At 38.9% G+C, this 20,589-nt stretch overlaps 1 protein-coding gene across 4 annotated transcripts; it reads left to right on the top strand.

The window, feature by feature from the left end:
- The first annotated feature begins 11,581 nt into the window (after nucleotides 1-11,581).
- Nucleotides 11,582-16,992, top strand: LOC111920940 (E3 ubiquitin-protein ligase RING1). 4 transcript variants are annotated; one of them, XR_008225348.1, is made up of 3 exons: nucleotides 11,582-12,818; nucleotides 16,026-16,109; nucleotides 16,732-16,992. XR_008225348.1 is itself a non-coding variant. In XM_023916504.3 (2 exons), exon 1 carries the CDS (start codon nucleotides 11,718-11,720, stop codon nucleotides 12,810-12,812), a length of 1,095 nt encoding a protein of 364 aa, XP_023772272.1. In that variant the 5' UTR covers nucleotides 11,582-11,717; the 3' UTR covers nucleotides 12,813-12,818; nucleotides 16,026-16,262. The 4 variants fall into 4 exon arrangements, 2 of the variants coding, with proteins under 2 accessions (XP_023772272.1, XP_042752933.1); XR_008225349.1 differs by lacking the exon at nucleotides 16,732-16,992 and adding an exon at nucleotides 16,276-16,414; XM_023916504.3 differs by lacking the exon at nucleotides 16,732-16,992 and having other exon boundaries at nucleotides 16,026-16,262.
- The last annotated feature ends 3,597 nt before the right edge of the window (nucleotides 16,993-20,589 follow it).

Here is a 20,589-nt window from a genome sequence, read left to right as displayed (position 1 = left end):
AAGAGGAGACTGAAGGATTCGAGTTTGGTTCACCATTTGCAGTCTACAGAAGTCGGAGGATTTCCAGAGCAGCAACAGCAACAGTCGAAGGATTCCCGCACAGTTCGGCAGCTACTACGAGGTGAGTTACCTTCCAGTAGCGGTGGCTGTACGGCTACAATGTCGTCTCACCAGTAGGGTTCGTATGTTAGATGATTGTTTTTATGACATCATCTAGGTTTGCTACTACCTGATATGTTGTATGTGATAGTAGTAGAGTTCGGCTGTTAGGACCGAAGGGTAGTCAGACACCCTAGATACGTCTGACAGTATGTGATGATATGTTTGCATGCTGGCTTGTTATATTATATGCGATAGAGGTAGTAAGAGGGGACCAGTCCCCAATGTCCGGTTGTTAGGACCGATGGGTAGTCAGCACCTCAGAATGGCTCGACACGGGTAGGTTAGTGCCCCAGAATGGCTTGACACGGGAAGGACGGAACCCCAGAATGGCCGTACAGGTAGGTCGGCACCCCAGAATGGCCGTACCGGGTAGGTTGGGCACCAAGATGGGGGGAACTCACTAAGCTTCGTGCTTACGGTTTTCAGTTTTTGTTTCAGGTACGATGGGGGGAACTCACTAAGCTTCGTGCTTACGGTTTTCAGTTTTTGTTTCAGGTACCTATTCAGCGAAGGGGAAGGAGCCGGCGCGGTAGCGGCACATCATACACACACACTTTGGTTTTCCGCATTATGAGATATTCTGGGATTGTACTCTGACATTATTACTATTTTCATGTTTTGGGTATTTGGACACGAGATATGTTTATTGAAATGATATGATCGTATGACGTTTTACTACAAATGCTTTACAAACTACTTAATTTAAATGAAATTTTTGGACGTGAAATTTGGGTCGTTACAATTTTCTTTCAAAATAAGGCCATATTTTACAAAGCAGCCCCAAGCATCCAAAATCCTTTCACAATTAGTCCATAAGTTACCATTTGAACCCCACCATCTAAAACCCTTTACAAATTAGGTCCGAATGATCAAACTTCAGCTATGTTAACATTTTTAGTCCCTCCTTCTCATATTCTTTTCAACTTAAGTTCCAATAATTACCACGGAGCCCCTGACTTCAAGAATTCTTGATAACTAATCCGAAACTTATATTTTTAACCCCCTAAACTTTCAGTTATTTATTTTAGGGCTACTAGTCGTTCATTGATATATTTATTTATCTAATAAATAAACGGGTGTTACAACTCTCCCCCACTTAAATTCGATTTCATCCTCGAAATCATTTCTTACCATCCCTTACACGCCAACCACTCTAGTGTCATGGCAACAATCCTGGGCACACCCTGGCCTTCCCAGGTAATCGTGACCAATCTTTGCAAGACCTAAAATTCTCATATGAACGAATTTCTCACAATAAGATCACATCCACTCCGTCTAAAATCTGCTGTCTTGAGATGGTCTGAATCCCCGACAGACCACTCATATTGAATCTTTATCGTTGAATCTAGTCTGATTATCCCTCAACCGACTATTCAACTTCTGATAGTTCGAGATTCCCACTATAAAATAGGATCACAAACCCAATTATCCCTGCAGATCACTTATACTTGGCCAAGGCTCAGCTAATCCTACTGTGAGTGACTTGTCACTCCCCAAGCAATATGTTACCCGGTCCGTACTTGCAACCCAAAACACAGATACTAAGACTGCCCAAACACTGAATCTACCTGAAACAGCATGCTGCTACATGGCTGTTTTCCCAAAACTATTAAGATCTTCCTGGTCTCAATTCATCCGTCAGTCATCTGAATTACCGGGTTCCAGCCTAGTAGCCGAGCTAAAAGGGCTCCGACATAGTCGTATCACACGACTTCCGAACGAAATCCTTCTCTGAAACTAGTTGCCACTAGTTATCATGTCACTATGGCTCTAACAACCTCCTGATCTAACCGATCGGGTCCATGCGTCGAATCCTATCATCATCCAATCCAAGATTAAAAGTGATTGCTACATGACTACTGGTAGGCTTATATCACCAACGACCTTAAGCAATCTCTTGCTTCCTTGATCTCATAACTGTAGTGGCATTCCTACAGTCTTATCACTAGCTCAACCAGATCTAATCCGTCTAGGTGATTCCGGAATCCAATCCGTGGATTTCTATATCCTTACTGCTACACCCGAACTGGTGGGTACTGTTGTTCCTTTCACAATCTATGAGTGCATTCATGCTATCTATCAGCCTAGTGAATGCTACGGCTGCACTCGCAGACTTACAAAACTCTATCACTATCTGCTAACCTTGTGAACGCTACGGCTACACCCGCAGACTTACAACACTCCTCACACTACCTACTACTAGTGAATGCTACGGCTACCCTTACAGTCTTACAACACTTCCCATGCTAACTGACTACTAGTGAATGCTACGGCTACCCCCATAGTCTTACAACACTTTCCATACTACATGATCGCTAGTGAATGCTACGGCTACCCCTGTAGTCTTACAACACTTTCCATACTACCTGATCACTAGTGAATGCTACAACTACCCCCGTAGTCTTACAACACTTTCCATACTATTTGACTGCTACGACTACCCCCATAGTCTTACAACACTTTCCCGACCGGGTCGAACACGCATTCGATCTAACACACCACTGAACTTGAGTCCTAAATGGAGCTCTACCTTGGTTCCCAAAATCTGTTGTTTGAGAGTCTCGAGGGTTGTCTGTTGCTCAGGCCCCTAACGAAAGGTCACCAACTTCTTGGTCAGTCGAGTCAAAGGAACCGCAATCTCGGAGAAGTCCTATATAAATCTCCGATAATAACCCGATAGACCTAGGAAATTCCGAATCTCAGATGGAGACCTCGGAATCTCCCACTGCATCACGACCTCTATCTTGGCCGGATCGACCAGAATACCCTTCTGGTTGACAAGGCGCCCGAGAGATTGCACCTCGCGCAACCAGAACACACATTTGGATAACTTTACAAAAAGTCTCTCCCCCACTTAGATTCGACTAAAGCTTCACGGTACGCGGGAATTGAAGGATTCCTAATCCTTCTTACTTCCTAATAGTCAACTGCTGATAATCTGAGTTTACCAATGCTTAGGATCAATTACCAATCAAACCTTAAGATCACCCATCCTCTCATATCTTGAAGAGTACTACTGAAAATCCGGTACAGTCTGACACCTCAGTCCATCTCCCATGATGTCAACTGAAGGCCTTAATCTTCACTCTGGCTTACGAATCCTTATTCCCACTTTCATTCTTGCAGTATCACTGAACTCTAACCGAACACAACCCATGCGATAAATGCAATTCTCTAGAACATCCAAGGACCAACTACTTCTGCATCTAACACCCGCAACTGATATCACCATCTTCATGCTACTAATCCTATCTTAGAAATAGTAGTGCCTTGAACTCCAAGGTTCTTCCATGGAAAATGTCGACCATATACAAACATATGATAGAATCACTGAACTATGACTTCACTGGAGAACGATACCACTAATTCCCGACCAAGGATCTCCCAAATAATACTCCTGCACAAATCTCGACAAAGATCTAGAATGATAACGGTACATGCTGAACCCACTCCGCAAGGTACGTCTCTCTGTGGGTTCATCAAGGACCTTTCGACATGCAGGATGGCATATATGATCCTTGATGACACAGACACTAGCAGAAAATCGACCCGAGATCTGACTTATCCAAACTTACTCACAATCCCAAAGCGATACGTATCCCCGACATCCATATAGCAACAGTAAAAGATAACATACCTGCAACATTTGTAGGAACACTGATCACCTTCAGCTGACATGTTCAACCCAGCTACTTGTAGCAGCCTAAACCCTTGGAATGTCAAACCCCCTTGCGCACTTTCCCGTACATGTTGCATTGACTCCGACCCTGCTGGCCTTCCACCCGATGATCAGAAGTCATGGGTTTCTTCCCGGGACCCTATACTATACACACCTAGCACGAACCTCTCTTCTCAAAGTGCTCCAAATCGATCCCGCATCCTCAGACTTAAAAGTCATATTCTCTAGGGTCTGACACCCTGTCACACTCACTAGCTTAGTGGCCAATGACTAAGCTGCAACAAATGGGACATCCTCTGTCCCCAAACCGATTCAATAACTCCTCCCTGAAGCTTCTCAGATTCTCCAAGACTCTCACCGACTCGAGTATGGATCTTGTGCTTTCAGTAGTACGGGCCCAATACTACCTTCCACACCTATCCATACTTTCCTCAGCAATCCTCCCGAATCCTCCAAATCACTTCCTTAAAATGGTACCCAAGACTCACTGAGCCTCACTACTAACCCACTGAAACATATCCTAGGCTTCCCTAGTTTCCCGTACCCACCCAGTCCTCAACTGCTAAAAGATTCCCAGTAATATCAACTAGCTACCTCATGAATATAACCACATGAAACAGAGATTAGATAATCCTTCGAGTAATAGACCCATCCCTAGAACGGTTGGACTCAGACAAGAGTTGCGTAATAGGGTCAAATCTATCACTCTGAGATTATCCAGCCTGTGCCACATGTGACCTAGCATATTCACTTAATAGCTAGCTCACATTACTAAGAGTCCCAAAAAGCACAAAGCAAGCAACATTCAAACAATGGAAAAATCTAACCATCATATTCCAATCAAACTATTATGTCCTCTAATCAGTAATCTGTACATGCAATTCAAAGGCTCATACAATCATGCATAACTTAAATAGGCTATCCAATCACTGACTGATCAGTACTAGCATGCAAGTCTACAAGCACATACAATAGGCATATAAGGCATCCTCTTAGATCCTCAGCCCTAATCTAACATGAAGTTCTCATAATCATATCATATCATAACATCACATGTATGGGTATCCTGGGGAAAACTTACTTGAGCTCGGCTGATTGCACGCATCACACACCTTGTTCTTTTCAAAGTTCTGCTTTCTTTTCAAATTCTTTTCAAACTTCTATTATAAAATGATTTTACTTTTGAAAATCTTCATACCAAGTCCTTAGTTTGAGTTCAGCCACACCCGAGAGCATGCCCGAATCCCAAAAAACCAAGGCTCTGATACCAACTTGTAACGTCCCAAAATTGAAGACCAAAAATTTCATTTTAGTTATGTCATTACATAAAACCATCAGTATAGAAACATTCATAATAATGTCTCATGTCAAAACCCAAGTGTCAGTAATCCCAAAACATAGTATCATAAAACCATATCAGAGTGTAATCCCCAAGGATCTCATGTGTGGAAAACATAGTGTGATGCGTTGCGATCGAGCCGACTCCTTTCCTTTGAGACGAAGTACCTGAAACCAAAACTGTAAACCGTAAGCACGAAGCTTAGTGAGTTCCCCCCATCGTACCACATACCATATAATCACATAAACATGCATATACTTTCAGGCATATGTGGGTGCCCGACCTACCCCTTCGGTCATCTCGACCGGATACTGCCTAATATATCTGGGTGTTGGCCTCCCCTTCGGTCCTCTCGACCGGATACTGGGGACTATTTCACCCCTCTACTACTACCACATAACATATATCACATAATTGTATTCTATCTAACATGACTGGGTATGACTACCCCCTTTGTCCCTATCGACCGGAAATCTTGGGGACTGTCTCCCCTACTGCTACTAGCATATAACATCATATCATACTAGCACATAACATATCAGGTAGTAGTAAACCTAGATGAATATCACAAAGACAGTCATCTAACATACGACTCCTACTGGTGGGCCAACATTGGTGCCTTAGACCCACCGTTACTGGAAGGTAACTCACCTCACGCTGCTGAAGTCCTGTAGACACAATCCCACACTGCTGAAGTCCCACAGGCTCAACCCCAGCTGCTGGATGACAGATTCCCGAACTGTCGACACCAAAACAACACCCAATTAATAATTGGGTCCCAACACCTAACCATAATACATACTTGGATAATTACTACATTACCCCGGGCTTGGCTTATTTAAGTCCAAGGTCCAATCCATAGGCCCAAAGCCATCTAGGAATCAAAGCCCAATATATGGCCCAATTTTCCAAATTGGGCCTAAACCTCTACATGGTCTCATTCTAAGGCCCAACCAAAAGTCCAGTCTAACCTTTGACAGTCTAAAGGTCCAATATCATATAATCATTAAGGCCTAACTACGGTCCATCTATGGCCCAAATTTCCAAATTGGGCCTAACTCCTAATATGGGCCTTACCCCCAAGTCCATTAATTATTCTAGTCCATTTGCTTGATCTTGGATGGCCCATTAATACTCAATCATCAAGGCCCAATAGAAAGGACCAACAACAAACCCAAGTGAAATTAGGGTTTCACATGAAATGACGATTAGGGTTAAGTGTCTCTCCCTTAACCCATTAAGGACTTAATCCATTAAAGACTTAACCAATTAAGTCCAATATTAACTTATCTCGATTGCAAATGATTATTAATTAATACATTAGGTTCATTAAATAATTCTGATGCGGTCCCGATAAATCCCAAATTAGGGTTTAATGACATTAGGGTTCTCCAACCCTAATTAGGGTTTCCAACCCATCTTAGCCCAATAGGCCCAATTGATATGTCTTTTGATCAATTAAGGTTCATTAGACTCATTAAGGTCTCACTAGGCCCATTAGTCATCTGTTTGGGCTTTTAGGTACATTAAGCTTCATTGGGCCCATTAGGGTTTATTAAGCCTATTAAGCCTCATTGGGCCCATTAGGGTTTCTCAGTCCCTTGTCCAAACATCCAAACGAGTCAAAACACCATCAAAGCACACCGCCACCCGACACGACAACCGGTGACGGCAGCCACCAACCTACAGTGGTGGTTTGAGATTTCTTTTCATTATTCCATTTTTACAATTTACAATGAAAATACCAAAATAACGCACATACACACTACACTAAAATAAACACACACACACAACCACCCTTGTGGTAGCTGCGGTGGCACGTGGTGGCAGTGGGGTCTTTCTTTGGATCTCCGGCCAGGAAAAGCTCCTGTAGCCCTAAACCATCACAACACATGCATCTAAACACCATATCATGCACATAGCCACCCCCAAGGTGGCTAATGACGACAATGAAGAAATGGCATCTACCATGGCTGGCAGCCATGGTGGTTCTTCGCGGTTGTTGGCCATCAACCTGTAACGACCCAAATTTTTAAGTCCAAAATTTTCTTTTTAAATTAACTGATTCATAAAAACGTTCATAAGAAAATACTGTGAAATCACATCGTCTCATAAAACAATGTATCATGTCTGAAAACCCAAGTCACAAAATAATAACATGTCAGAGTACAATCCCAAAATATCCATAGTGCGGAAAACAAAGAGTGTGTGTATGATGTGCCGCAACCGCGTCGGCTCCTTCCCCTTCGCTGAAGAGGTACCTGAAACCCAAACTATAAACTGTAAGCACGAAGCTTAGTTAGTTCCCAATCGTACCACATACCATACAATCACATAGCATATATACTGTCGGGCAATTCTGGGGTGCCCGACCTACCCGATATGGCCATTCTGGGGTGCCGACCTACCCGTACGACCATTCTGGGGTGCCGACCTACCCATGCGGCCATTATGGGGGTGCTGTCCTACCCATGTCAATCCATTATGGGGTGCTGACCTACCCATGTCAAGCCATTCTGGGGTGCTAACCTACCCGTCAGTCCTAACAACCGACCCTCGGGGACTATTCCACCCCCTACTGCTACTATCACATATATCATAACATAAACATACTATTAGACATATCTGGGGTGTCCGAACTACCCTTTGGTCCTAACAACCAAACTTGGGGACTATTCCCCTCCTACCACCACTATCACATATAACATATCATGCCAGCATATAAACATATCATCACATACTGTCAGACATATCTAGGGTGTCTGACCTACCCTTCGGTCCTAACAACCGAACTCTACTACTATCACATATAACATATCATGCAAGCATATAACATATCAGGTAGTAGCAAACCTAGATGATATCACAAAGACAATCACCTAATCATACAACTCCTATTGGTGGGCGGGCATTGTGGCCGTAGACCCACCGCTACTAGAAGGTAACTCACCTCGAACAAGTAGCTGCTGATAATCCGTGTGGGAAGTCTCTTTCTGCTGCTGCTCCGGAAATCCTCCGGCTATAATCCCCACAAACACTTAGTCAGAAACTGACATCTACTCTTAGGGTAAAATGACTATTCTACCCCCAATCAAGTCCAAGTCAAAGTCAACTTCAAGTTGACCCGACTCGCCGAGTTGGGCCGTCAACTCGTCAAGTCCCTATCCCTTAACTCGTCCTCATCCATGATTCGACTCGTCGAGTTTGGTGATGACTCGATGAGTTCCTCTTCTATAAGAACATCGAATGATCCTTCATCCGACTCGCCGAGTTGTGTGAACAACTCGTCGAGTTCACCTTCCTCTGATGAACAAGTCTTGAACTCGACTCGCTGAGTTGTATGAACAACTTATCGAGTTTATCTTCAGTCTTAAGGAGATTGCCTTGGACTCGCCGAGTCTGTTCTAGTACTCGTCGAGTCCCATGAACTCCAGGTCTAAAACTAAGTCCAGTGTGTTGGGTCACTCTTTCTGCCCTGCTACAACCCTTATAATCACCCAACTGAGTCCTTTGACCCTCAACATATATGGGACTCAAAGCCTTGGACTCGTCGAGTCCCAGGAACGGACTCGCCGAGTTGGCAACGTCCACACTCTAAATCCTCGATTTCTGATGTACAACCTTTGATCAAAAGATATATCCAAGCTTCTACAATCGATCTAGCACGTAAAGTTACAAACTTTACGTGCTTGCATGGGACTTTGAGCTCAAAAAGACATAAAACAAGCTCTTATGATGCATGAGACCTTTCATGGGTGCAAAAGCAGTCCCAAACTGCCTTGTGACTCCTTTAATGACGTGATTCAGAAGCTCTAACCCCCAACCATGTTTGCAATCATGGTTGGCCGTCAAAAGTGGCTTTATAAAAGCCCTAAATCTCCCCAAAAAGGGATCTAACAAATGAAAGAGCATGGTTACAACTTTTTACCTTCAATGAATTGTAGAAGGTCCACAAACTCGGGTTCCCTTGGTCTTTACTTGCTTCCTCAATCCTTTCTCCTTCCTTCTTAAGACTACAAGCACCAAAATCCACCAACAAGGCTTAGATTGCTTCAATAACGGCTAGGGTTTCAATGAGAGGTGTTCAGGGAGCATAAGGGACGTTGTGGCCGACATAACATTGTTTAAATAGGGTGCAAACCCTCAGATTAGGGTTTTTGTCCAGACATGGTCTAATCGTCGAGTCCGGGACCCGACTCGTCGAGTCCATCACTTAAATCCCGCGTCCCGTCCCGCTTCTGCTCGACGAGTTGGTCCTTCAACTCGCCGAGTCCAAGGCCAAAAATGCAAAATACTTAGAAAGAAATACGTACCAAGACCCAGGTGCTACACAACCACACCTTATGTACGATATACGCAGCGGCAGGAGAAGCACACACATCACACCTGTGGCGTACAACGACTCGGCAGCAACAGCGGCGGCTACAGCCGACACTGTCGACAGCAACAGAACTTTAGCCATGGGTGATAGCGAACTTGACGAACAGAAGAAGAAGAAGAGCATGGCGACGTATAGACACGACGTCGATCGTTGGCATTCTCGGATTCACCGGTGGCAGGAACTACGACGATGGCATCTCAATGGTCATCCTAATTGCTCATAGCATCACCGACAACGAAACTATGGTGGCGGCGGTCTTTGGCAAGCAGCGGCGGACGAGGGTGGCTCCATCGCAGTGGCGGCTGGAAATTGAAGGTGGAGAGATGACGACTGCAACCTAGTTCTAGGGTTAGGGTTTGCTGTGACATATATACCCGCCTCCAGACCAAACTTGTTACCATAATGGCAAGACTGATCCCTCCCTATGACATTTTCTTTCAAATTAAGGCCATGTTTTTACAAAGCAGCCCCCTAGCATCCAAAATTCTTTCACAATCAGTCCATAAGTTACCATTTGAACCCCACAATCTAAAACCCTTTACAAATTAGGTCCGAGTGATCAAATTTCATCCATGTTAACATTTTTAGTCCCTCCTCCTCACATTCTTTTCAACTTAAGTTACAATAATTACCACGGAGCCCCTGACTTCAAGAATTCTTGATAACTAATCCGGAACTTATATTTTTAACCCCCTAAACTTTTAATTATTTATTTTAGGGCTACTATTCGTTCATTAATTAATTTATTTATCTAATAAATAAACGGGTGTTACAGTAAGCCATCTTTTTTAAGAGCAATCTCCTTGAGAAAACACTAAAAACTCCATCTAACTTGACCGTCAGAGCGTTCTTCCGGGAGCCTCCTCCCGGGAAGCGGCTGACGGCTGTTGTTTTGTGTGGCCTTGCAGATACCTGGTCGCATCAGGAATCATATATGGTAAACTTATATTTATGTTACTTTTATTGATTTCATTACATTCAAACAAGAAGTTAAGATCATTCAATACATCATTTCATTCAATATATCATTTAAAGAACATCTTTCAGTACATTATTTCATCATATACACAATGATTAACAAAATAAATCCTATGGTAAACTTATATAAAATTTCCTTCATTGCAATAACATCAGAGTACTTTTCCTTCTTCATTTGTTCCATGTCTTCTTTCACCTTCTATACTTTTGTCTTCAATACTACTAAATCAGCTTTCATTCCCTCCACCATATCGATTACAGGCATTTGTGCAGGTTCTACATCCAACCACTTCCAATATTTGCATTTACCCTTCAAAACAAACAATTCAAAAAGATGAAGAAATTCAGGAATAACGAATCCAGAAAAGATGAACAAATTCAGGAATAACGAATCCAAAAAGAGGGAAGATTCAAATGAAATTGCACACCATGAAATGTCTCCTTGGATTCTTTGGTGTTGTTGATGTTAAAATACATGCAGAGAGCCCACAACCACAAGCTTTTGTGTTGTTTACTGCTGATTTCTTGCTAGATCGATCGAGGAGAAGCTGTAGGAGGTAGCCATCATCGGGGTATCAGGACACAATAAATGAACCACCAACGTCCCTCTTTTAATACCAACCTTATTAATTAGCCCTACATGCCACCTCATTTGCCACGCAGGATAAAAAAGATACCTGAGATCGATTCAACCGTTGAAACCGATAATAAGCAGTCGGAAGGGGAAAATCAACATGAATCAACAAGTTAAATGACTATTAGATTACGAAAATAAGTTTAGTGACCAAATGTGACCAAAAACAATAATATATTACCCTGTGAAGTTATTATCCGAAGAAAAAATAATGGATATTTGATTTCCCAAAAAATAATGGTATTCACCGTAAGGACACTATAATGCAACATGCAAAATTTTCAAAAAGGACCATCAGTATAATAAAATTCTGATAGGGATCATCTGTGGTCTTTTTATAAAATACAGGGACCATTTATATAATGATGTCTTGATTTTATAAAGATTCATAAAACCCTTTATTGTGATTTCTATTGTTTGGTCAGAGTGTTTTACAATCGACGCGCCACTCTTCAAACACGACGCAGCACACTTTCTTCTCCCTTCTCTGTAAAAAATTATAGCAACCGCCGGCTCTGTACCCTTTTCCCATTGCATCAACGCCATGTCTCAAGGAGTCTATAGCGGCGGAGACGGTGACGGCGGCGGAAACACTCATGGGGCAATCTCTAAGTTATACTTTTGTTACCAGTGTGAACGCACGGTCTCTATTAGACCTTCACCTACCGACTCATCCGAACTCTTTTGCCCCGATTGTAGTGGTGGCTTCCTTGAAGAATACGAAAACCCTAACCCTAGCCCAACGACGCAAAATCCGTTTCTCGCCTTTGATGATGATGCCTCTCCTTTTGCTCCTTTCTCCAGTGGGTTTCCCCTTGTATTCTCCACTACATCCCGTGGCTCCGGCGCGGCTACTGGCGATTTTCAGAATCCGACGGATCTCTCTGCTCTCTTTGGCGGTCCTCTTTCACGATCTGGAGGCTTCCAGAACCCTGGTGAGTTCAATCCTTTTGCATTCCTTCAGAATTATCTCAGCACTCTACGAGCAGGTGGCGCCAACATCCAGTTTGTTATTGAAAACAATAGTGATGGTGATCCGTCGGGGTTTCGTCTCCCTGCGAATCTAGGAGACTACTTTATTGGCCCGGGCTTAGAGCAACTGATCCAACAGCTTGCTGAAAACGATCCTAATCGATATGGCACCCCCCCTGCGTCAAAATCTGTGATTCAGAACCTACCTAACATCAAGATTACTAGTGATCTGTTGGAGTCAGATTATTCTGATTGTGCGGTGTGTAAAGACAGCTTTGAGCTTCATGAGCAGGCCAAGCAGTTGCCGTGTAAGCACGTTTATCATCAGGATTGCATCGTACCGTGGTTGGAGCTACATAACTCGTGTCCTGTTTGTCGGTATGAGTTACCCACTGATGACCAGGAGTATGAGAACAGGTCTCGCGAAGGTTCTACTGGTGGAACTTTGGGTGCTGCAGGGCCAGGGGTGGCTTCTGGCAGTGGTGATCCTCAGGAGAATCCCAATACCCCAAATAGTATGGAAAGGAGGTTTAGGATTAACTTGCCTTGGCCTTTTACTGGGTTTGGCACATCTGCCGAGTCAAGCAATAGTGGAGCAGGTAACAACAACTCAGGCAATTCCAACTCAGGAAGTGGTGGTCAGGCAAGACAGGAAGATCTTGGCTGATGATCGGTTAGTATAAATCTGCATACTTTATATTGTCAAATAGTTTACTTACCCATTACATGTGCCTATATAATATGTTACAGATTAGCAAAAAAAAAAAAAAAAAAATTTTATTGGGGAGTTGATTTTTGCTAATTGTTAACATCTAAGTAAAGAATTGGGTTCCTGTTCTTTTGAATTAGAAGGCATGTATGTCATATGTAGAAGTAGGCCTGGCAATGGAGCGGGTTTTGACCCTGATCCGATCCAAACCCTTAACAATTATATGGGTTTGGAGCATATTTTTGATCCGTTTACCCGTTAACGACCCGTACCCGCTAACCCTTTTATTAAAAGGGTCGGGTATGGATCAGCACCGATCCGCTCTGTTTATAACCCGCCCCATATAAAATTTTAGAAATATAAATTTATATTTTATATTTGCCTAAAGTTTACATTAAATTCCAATCAGAAATCCAAAGATAAAGGCCAAAGACTAAATTATTTTTACATAGGAGTCAAGGACTCAACTTCTAGACTTCCAGTCTTCTACTCTTCTCCCAAGATTCATGATTTCATTTCATTTATATTTCATCATGTAATCACCAATTTCATTTATAAATCAATAAGGTTATTTATCAACCGGAAGAAAGTTTTTAATTTCTATTCTCTATCAATGCAATCAACGGTCAAAAACCAATCGGAAGTAACTAAAATAATGATTTTAATTCCAATAGAAAGTTCTTGAGTACATAATGTGTTTTCTAAATCAAAACTTAGTTTTATTTAATAAATGTGATTTTATGATTTAAGTAAAATGTGTTTTATTATGCAAAAAACGTACGGGTTACGGGGCGGGTTTGGATATCTGCTGATTTGGTGGATAAGGGTATGGGTTTGATTATTCAAAACCCTGCGGGTTACGGAGCGGGTTTGGATCGGATTTTGAAATTTGTTAAAAGGGTTTGGATCAAGGTCGATTCGCTCCAAACCCGCCCCATTGCCAGGTCTATGTAGAAGCACTACTAAACCACAATTATGTGCACTGCACACACTCTGATGTTAATATTGGTCAGCACTGTGCTATTGATTATATGATGCTCAAATAAAATGAATGGTAACATCCAAGGAAATAATCCTTAAATTAGTCAAGGTTTTTAAACTTAACATTGATAGAGCATTACACAGTTCTTCACTAAAGGAAAGGTTTCACTGGTTTCCTACAGTCTCAGAGATGGGAATGCATCATGAATCTAATATAAGGAAATCTTGATTTTTCTATTGATATCAAACTCTTAAAAGAGTAATTTTCATTGTGGAAGGGTCTTGCACTTGCTCTTTTGATGATTCAGAAATGAACATTTGAAATTGTTTGTGTATACATAAAATCTAATTCTTGAGCTTGTTGTCTTATTAAAAATAATGCCTCATAAATAAGCCAACAACATAGGTAGGCTGTAGGCATGCTATATTTGTGTCTGAAATTACCAAATTAGTTGCATATCATTAGCAGCAGATGAATTTGAAAAAAATTGGGACCTTTCTCAAAAGTCAAACCCAACAATAGAACCTATTTTTTACACTAATTTTGGTGTGAAGTTGTTCCAAGTCTCCAACCCACCAGGCCAACTCCAAATTTGGTTAATGTTTCACTAGTACAAATTGGACTTTATTATTTGTATAATAATAGTCTGTATTCACTGTTGTGCTATGCATGTTTTATAGAAAAGAAAAGGGTAATATGGGAGGGAAACAAAGAGCATCTTTGATAGTGGACTGGCAATTTGGGCATTTTAGGTTTATTTATTTGTTTTTTTGTTACAGGGGTTTAGCCTATAAGATATTGGCCATCGGGAGAGTGGCTTTTCGAACATGCCAAAATATCCTTTGTTCTTAATCATTTGAATACCATTAATCTTTCAGTGTTTTGGTATGATTTTCATTAGTTCAAAGTGAGTTCATAGCATATTGTTACTTGTGATATTAAATGGATGATAATATTTTATTTACACAGTATACTAAATTTGATTTTTATGTTTCAAACTTTAATAAAAATGTACTACTTTTTTATTCTTTAAAACACAGGTTTTATGAAGTTTGTAAAAGCTAATAAATCCGAGTGTTTTTTTTTTAAAAAAAAAAAAAGAAGAAGAAGAAGAAGGTATACCAATTTTTAAGAATTTGTTTTGGTTTAAAAAATGGGGTTATGGGTTGGAGATGGTGTTCCTGTATTTTAGTATCTTGTTTTGAGAAGTGCATTCATTATGTAGAATACAAATTTTTTTATGGATGTGATGTGATGTTACTTTTACTTGATCAATGATCATCACCAGTGAACATGCATGAGTTGCTTGCAGTGTTCGTAGTTTGAAGAGTAAATAAAGTTGAGCTGTTGAGAATTGAGATGTTATTATTATTATTATTATTATAACAAACATAGTTTTGAGAGTAAACTTTTCATGTTTAAGGGCTGGGGTATTTTGGGAATTGTAGAAGATTAATTAATAGCACTGACTTGTGATGGAATGGCTGAAGCTGAATACCTAATGACTGTGTTAATTAATACAACTGTTTTGAAATAGCAGCTGCTGTCCCTTGTTTCTGTTCTATTATTGTATTTTATATGGTATAAATAACTTACTTTACTATACTATACTATAATAAGTATATAAAGGTTTTATGTATATTTGTATTGTAACAGTTGTGCATGATTTTTGAATTTGATATTTGTTTTAATGTTGCGTTTTTAATATAGGGTTAAGTTGCATATTTTAGTTAGATTTAGAAAATAAATGGCACAATGAGCATGAGTCATTTTTTGTTTGAGTAAGAATTTGGAGGTTGATGAGTTGTAGTGAAAAACAGATGTGTTGAGCATTGATGATCGTATATTAGTACCTACTGTCTGTGAGAGGAAAGGACGATGAGTTTGTTTGTTGGTATCTAATTCTATGATATGAAAAGTGAAAACAACATACTTATTATTATTATTATTATTATTATTATTTAGTTGAAAATAATAAGGATTTGATATCCCTCCCTGTGGCTCTACTGTACTATTGACTATTGGTATAAATATAAATATAAATATAATACATAATGCATTGGTTGTTTGGTGGTTATGTTATGTTATGTGTCTAAATATGCATGCATGTTGGTTTTGTTTGTTGAATAAGTTTTATTTGATTTTTTTTACTGTATTGATGATGTAAAGATTTTAATGTTTTTGTGTAGTGGAATGAAGGAAGAATGGACCATTGGAGTGGTTGGTTGAACATACAATACTACTGCGAATTCTGCATCTTCTTCTTCTTATAGGTTGGTTGGTTAGAGATAGATTATATTTTCAGATAATGCATGCTACTACAATATTATTATTACTACTATTTTTTTGTTTTTCTAGACACGCTTGTTGTGCATCTTCTGTTCTGTATAAAAACCATACATGTCATGATTTTTTTTTTCTTTTTACATCCTCCTGCAGTTGTTTGATTTCATTTCAGTGCTTGGTTGGATTTTAAGCATCACTCCACAACAAAACCTGAATAAAATACACAATTCCTTGAGCCTAATGTTTTTACTTGACAAAACCTAAAAGTCGATTTCAATCAGACCCACAGCCACAGCACAGATCGGCTTTGCCATTTAATTTAATTTATTTACTGTACAACTCAACATTTGCAACATTTGTAGTTGTACGAGTATCCGCGTCTTTACTTCATACAAATCGATTGTGGCGTGGCGTGGCGTGGCATCTGGCATGACAATCTTATAACTTTAATTATTTTTTTTTATAAAGAAAAAAAAAACTTTCGCAATTCATTCAATTTGTAATAAACTTAAGGAAATTAATGACTAACTCGGACAAGAGAACAACTTATGTAGAAATCTAATATCTCAAATTATTGATGATTACGTTTTTTTTTTTTTTGAATGGCAGAAGTCTTTTCATTCTATACAAAATCAAAACAACTAGCAAGCAAGATGCTAGCAATTACAAAGTACAAACAAATTTTGGGCTACAAGACCAAGCAACCCAATCCACACATTGAAATTTTGCTATATGTTTTGATCAAGTAAAAATACTAGCTTGGATTTTATCCGCTACTTTCATAGGTGTTGTTTTTGATTAATTGAACACCAACGCATTCGTAGCCTTTCAAATGTGAAAAATAATCGAGTAAAATACTAGCTTGAATTTTATTTGCTACTTTCATAGGTGTTGTTCTTGATTCATTGAACACCAAGGCATCTGTAGCCTTCCAAATGTGAAAAAAAAACCAAGTAAATCAAAGCTAGAAGCAACTTTTCCTCATACAACTTTTGGAGCGATAGTGGAGAGCCAAAACTTGTCCACTTCCACATATGTGCAACAAAAGGACATGGGAAAAATGTATGTTCCGACTTCTGATTTCTCATCATTTGAGTTACCCACAACACCAAGCGACCGAGGAAATGTAATTATCCTATTAACAAGATTATTTGCCAAAGGAATAGTTGGGCTGTTATTTACCAAGTGACCATTCCTCACTGACTATCATATCATCGACATACATGAGACGAGAAATGGTTGGGCTATTATTCGTGAGGAAAATTCCATGAAAGATGTTATTATCATAAGCATCCTTCATAGACATGTAATCGTTCCATGAAGAGAAGGAAAACGAATATAGAGAGCGGGTCACATTGCCTAAAAAGATGGATGCTCGACTGAAAGAGAAAGAACCATGGATCTAATTATGACGTTTTCTCCAAAATTTCATTTCTTGTATCACCGAATCCCAAATTTCCTAATTAGTCAAGCCAAAGTCTTTATCAAAGTCAATTTTAAAAAAAAAACATCATCTCCTTTCTCCCAAGTACAATTTCATTTACTCTAAGGGGCATGCCGATAATATCGGCCATAGTGATTGTCCGCACTAATAATCAAGACCAATTAGTCTTATTCTCTCTCTAAAAACATCCTGATAGTCTCATTATCTTTTAATATTTTCTCTCCCAAGAGTGAGACTAAATTGTTACTTGGAGATACCTTATATGGAGGAGGTATTTAAAGTGTTTTAGGGTCGTCTTGATTGAATAGTATGCTCCAAGACCTATTGATGACAAAATAATATCTAAGGTTCGTCACAGTCTGAAAAGGTGTCATGAGATTACAATCTGACACCTAAGTCAGTGAGAGCTAATTGAGAGAGTATCAGAGCATTTTTAGAGAGATAATGTGACTAAATCATTAGATGGAGATACCTCATATGGAGGAGGTATTTGTAGTGTTTGAGGAAGGGGCCCAAGCATGTCACCATTATACAATTTTTATCATGCCTTCTTGTTACATGTGATTGTGGGAAGCTTATAGTACTTCGTTTGGAATCAAACAGGATACTTTTTGAACCCTTATATTGCTTTGGGCCCAAGTATACGCTGGCTCGGTCCAACCTTGAACGTTATTGTGGAATTGCTTCTCGGCTTCGACTATGGTCATAGATTCAATTGTGTTTCAGTTCGGTCGTGGTCATATTAGGGCGATACACTAATAAGTCTGCCAGTCCGATAAGTTTAGCGAGCTCTCGTGGCAAATATGCGATTTCCATACTTATATTTCTCGATTTTAGAAATATTGTATGATAAATTTTGCCTTGTCGACAATATGGTAAGTGCCAGATAAGTTATGTCAATTATTGAAAAAAAGGGTTATGATTGACTTTATATAGCTATCAATGTGAATATTACATGCATTTTTTGTTTATATGGTAGATTCACATATAATATAACTATGTTATATGGTATATTCAATTTGTTACTAGTTATATGGCGATTATAATTATGGTATTGAATGGTTCGAATAAGTAAATAATTATATGATATATTCACATGTGAATATTACATTATATATTCAAATGTGAATATGCATGTAGCGTTAGTTCATACTAATAATGATTTATTCACACATGAATAATACTTGCTATATTCATATGTGAATATTACATGACTACGTTAATACATGTGTACTGTACACGGGTTAATTAAAAGAAAAATTAAATAGGACATTGTAAATGTTAAGGATTCCTAAAACTATGTTTTTTTAAAGAATTAGACAGAAGTAAAGAATAAGTAAATCCAGTCAAGTAACAAAACAATATTATTCAAAATAAACATTTTAAGAGAGAGGTCTTCATATTGTTGCCGATATAAATTTTTTTCATAGAAAAAGCTTATATTCGTAATTGTCTATCTATTGCTTTTGTTGAAATAGCAACACTAAATTGCATATTAAACTATTTTCCCTTATAAATAATCGACAAAATATATTTTATTAAAACATGTATACTTTCAAATACTATCAAAATAACTCTTATCAAATTGACAAAATAGGTTCTATTAAAACATGTATATTTTCAAATAAGAATAAAAATAACTCATACAATACAATGCTGATGAATGTGATTAGTTTCATTTACACAAATAGTTTCTGAGAGGTAATTGATTTGTCCTTTTTACTGCATTGTTGTGACCATTACACAAACACGTGTATATTAAATCCTAAAAATGATGCAAAATTATCATATATAATTATCCGAAATTTCTTGAAAATTTGCTCGATTTGTTACTTATATTTTAAATGTCATTGCATTAAATCTTCATAATTATCAAACAACTTCATGTTATTGAAAATGCCAAGTAGGCTGCATTGAAGGAGACGTGATCCTAAATAATATGTTTAGTTTGATAACATTTGTATATTTCTTTGGATTAAACGGGTAAACAAAAGAAATAACATAATTCTATATAATTAAGTAATTTGATGTAATTGCTCAAAACAAATTTGGATTAATTATCGATAATATGGCTAGTTTGATAACATTGATATATTTCTTTGGATTAAACGGGTAAACAAAAGAATTAACATAATTCTATATAATTAAGTAATTTGATGTAATTGCTCAAAACAATGGCTTGAATAATCCAACCTTGCAGATTAAGGATAATGCCATAATCCCAATGTTGAGAAGAACTTACTCCCAACACCCCTTAGTTGTATATTGGAAAAATAAAAAAAATTCTGCCTCACTGTTTATAAAATGCCAATTATACCCTTCATTCTTGGAACTAATTTGACATCCAAAATAGACCAACTTCGTCACTTTTTTTTACTGTGAATGCAACACTTCCTAATAAAAATTTTCAAAAAAAAAAAAAAGACCAAACAAGCCCTTCCTTAGTAAACCAATCCAACCATCTTCAACCTTTTTTTTTTTGAGATAAATTAAATATCTAACATGTACTCCCAAAGTCAACTCTCTATCAAAAAATTTCTAAGTATTCCATTCCTCCAAATCTAATATTTATAAAATACCACATACACTCTTCCATCTTCAACCTTTTTTTGATAGTGAAACTGATCAGGATATATCCATTAAGCCTCTCCAATTTCCCTTTTTCTATCCATAAGCCACACACTTGGATTTCATTAATGCTAAACTAATAATTCATACCTTTTACCAACCAATATCATTATTGGCAGCAAGACTGAGTGCAAGCTTGTTGTCGATGGTACCAAAAGGACCTTCGATTATCGTCTTGACATCATAGTTTCCATCAGAGTACCATAATCTGTGGCACAAAGTGAAAACATAACATTCAAACCATGTTAAAAAAGATAGGTATTTAACATATCGATCCAAGTTAGAAGATATTAGAAGTCCATATGAAGTCATTTTGTTTCAAGTTGCATTTAATTGCGAATGATGCTCTCTGAATTGCAATACAAGGGGATTTGCTTCATATTGATGCCATAGTC

The sequence above is a fragment of the Lactuca sativa genome, chromosome 8 (assembly GCF_002870075.4).
Source record: "Lactuca sativa cultivar Salinas chromosome 8, Lsat_Salinas_v11, whole genome shotgun sequence".
Lineage (NCBI taxonomy): Eukaryota > Viridiplantae > Streptophyta > Magnoliopsida > Asterales > Asteraceae > Lactuca > Lactuca sativa.
This window is presented reverse-complemented; position numbering and strand designations above follow the sequence as displayed.

Bases quoted from the DNA above. Each gene is read 5' to 3' on its own strand.
- LOC111920940 (XM_023916504.3), top strand. From the start codon at position 11,718: ATGTCTCAAGGAGTCTATAGCGGCGGAGACGGTGACGGCGGCGGAAAC.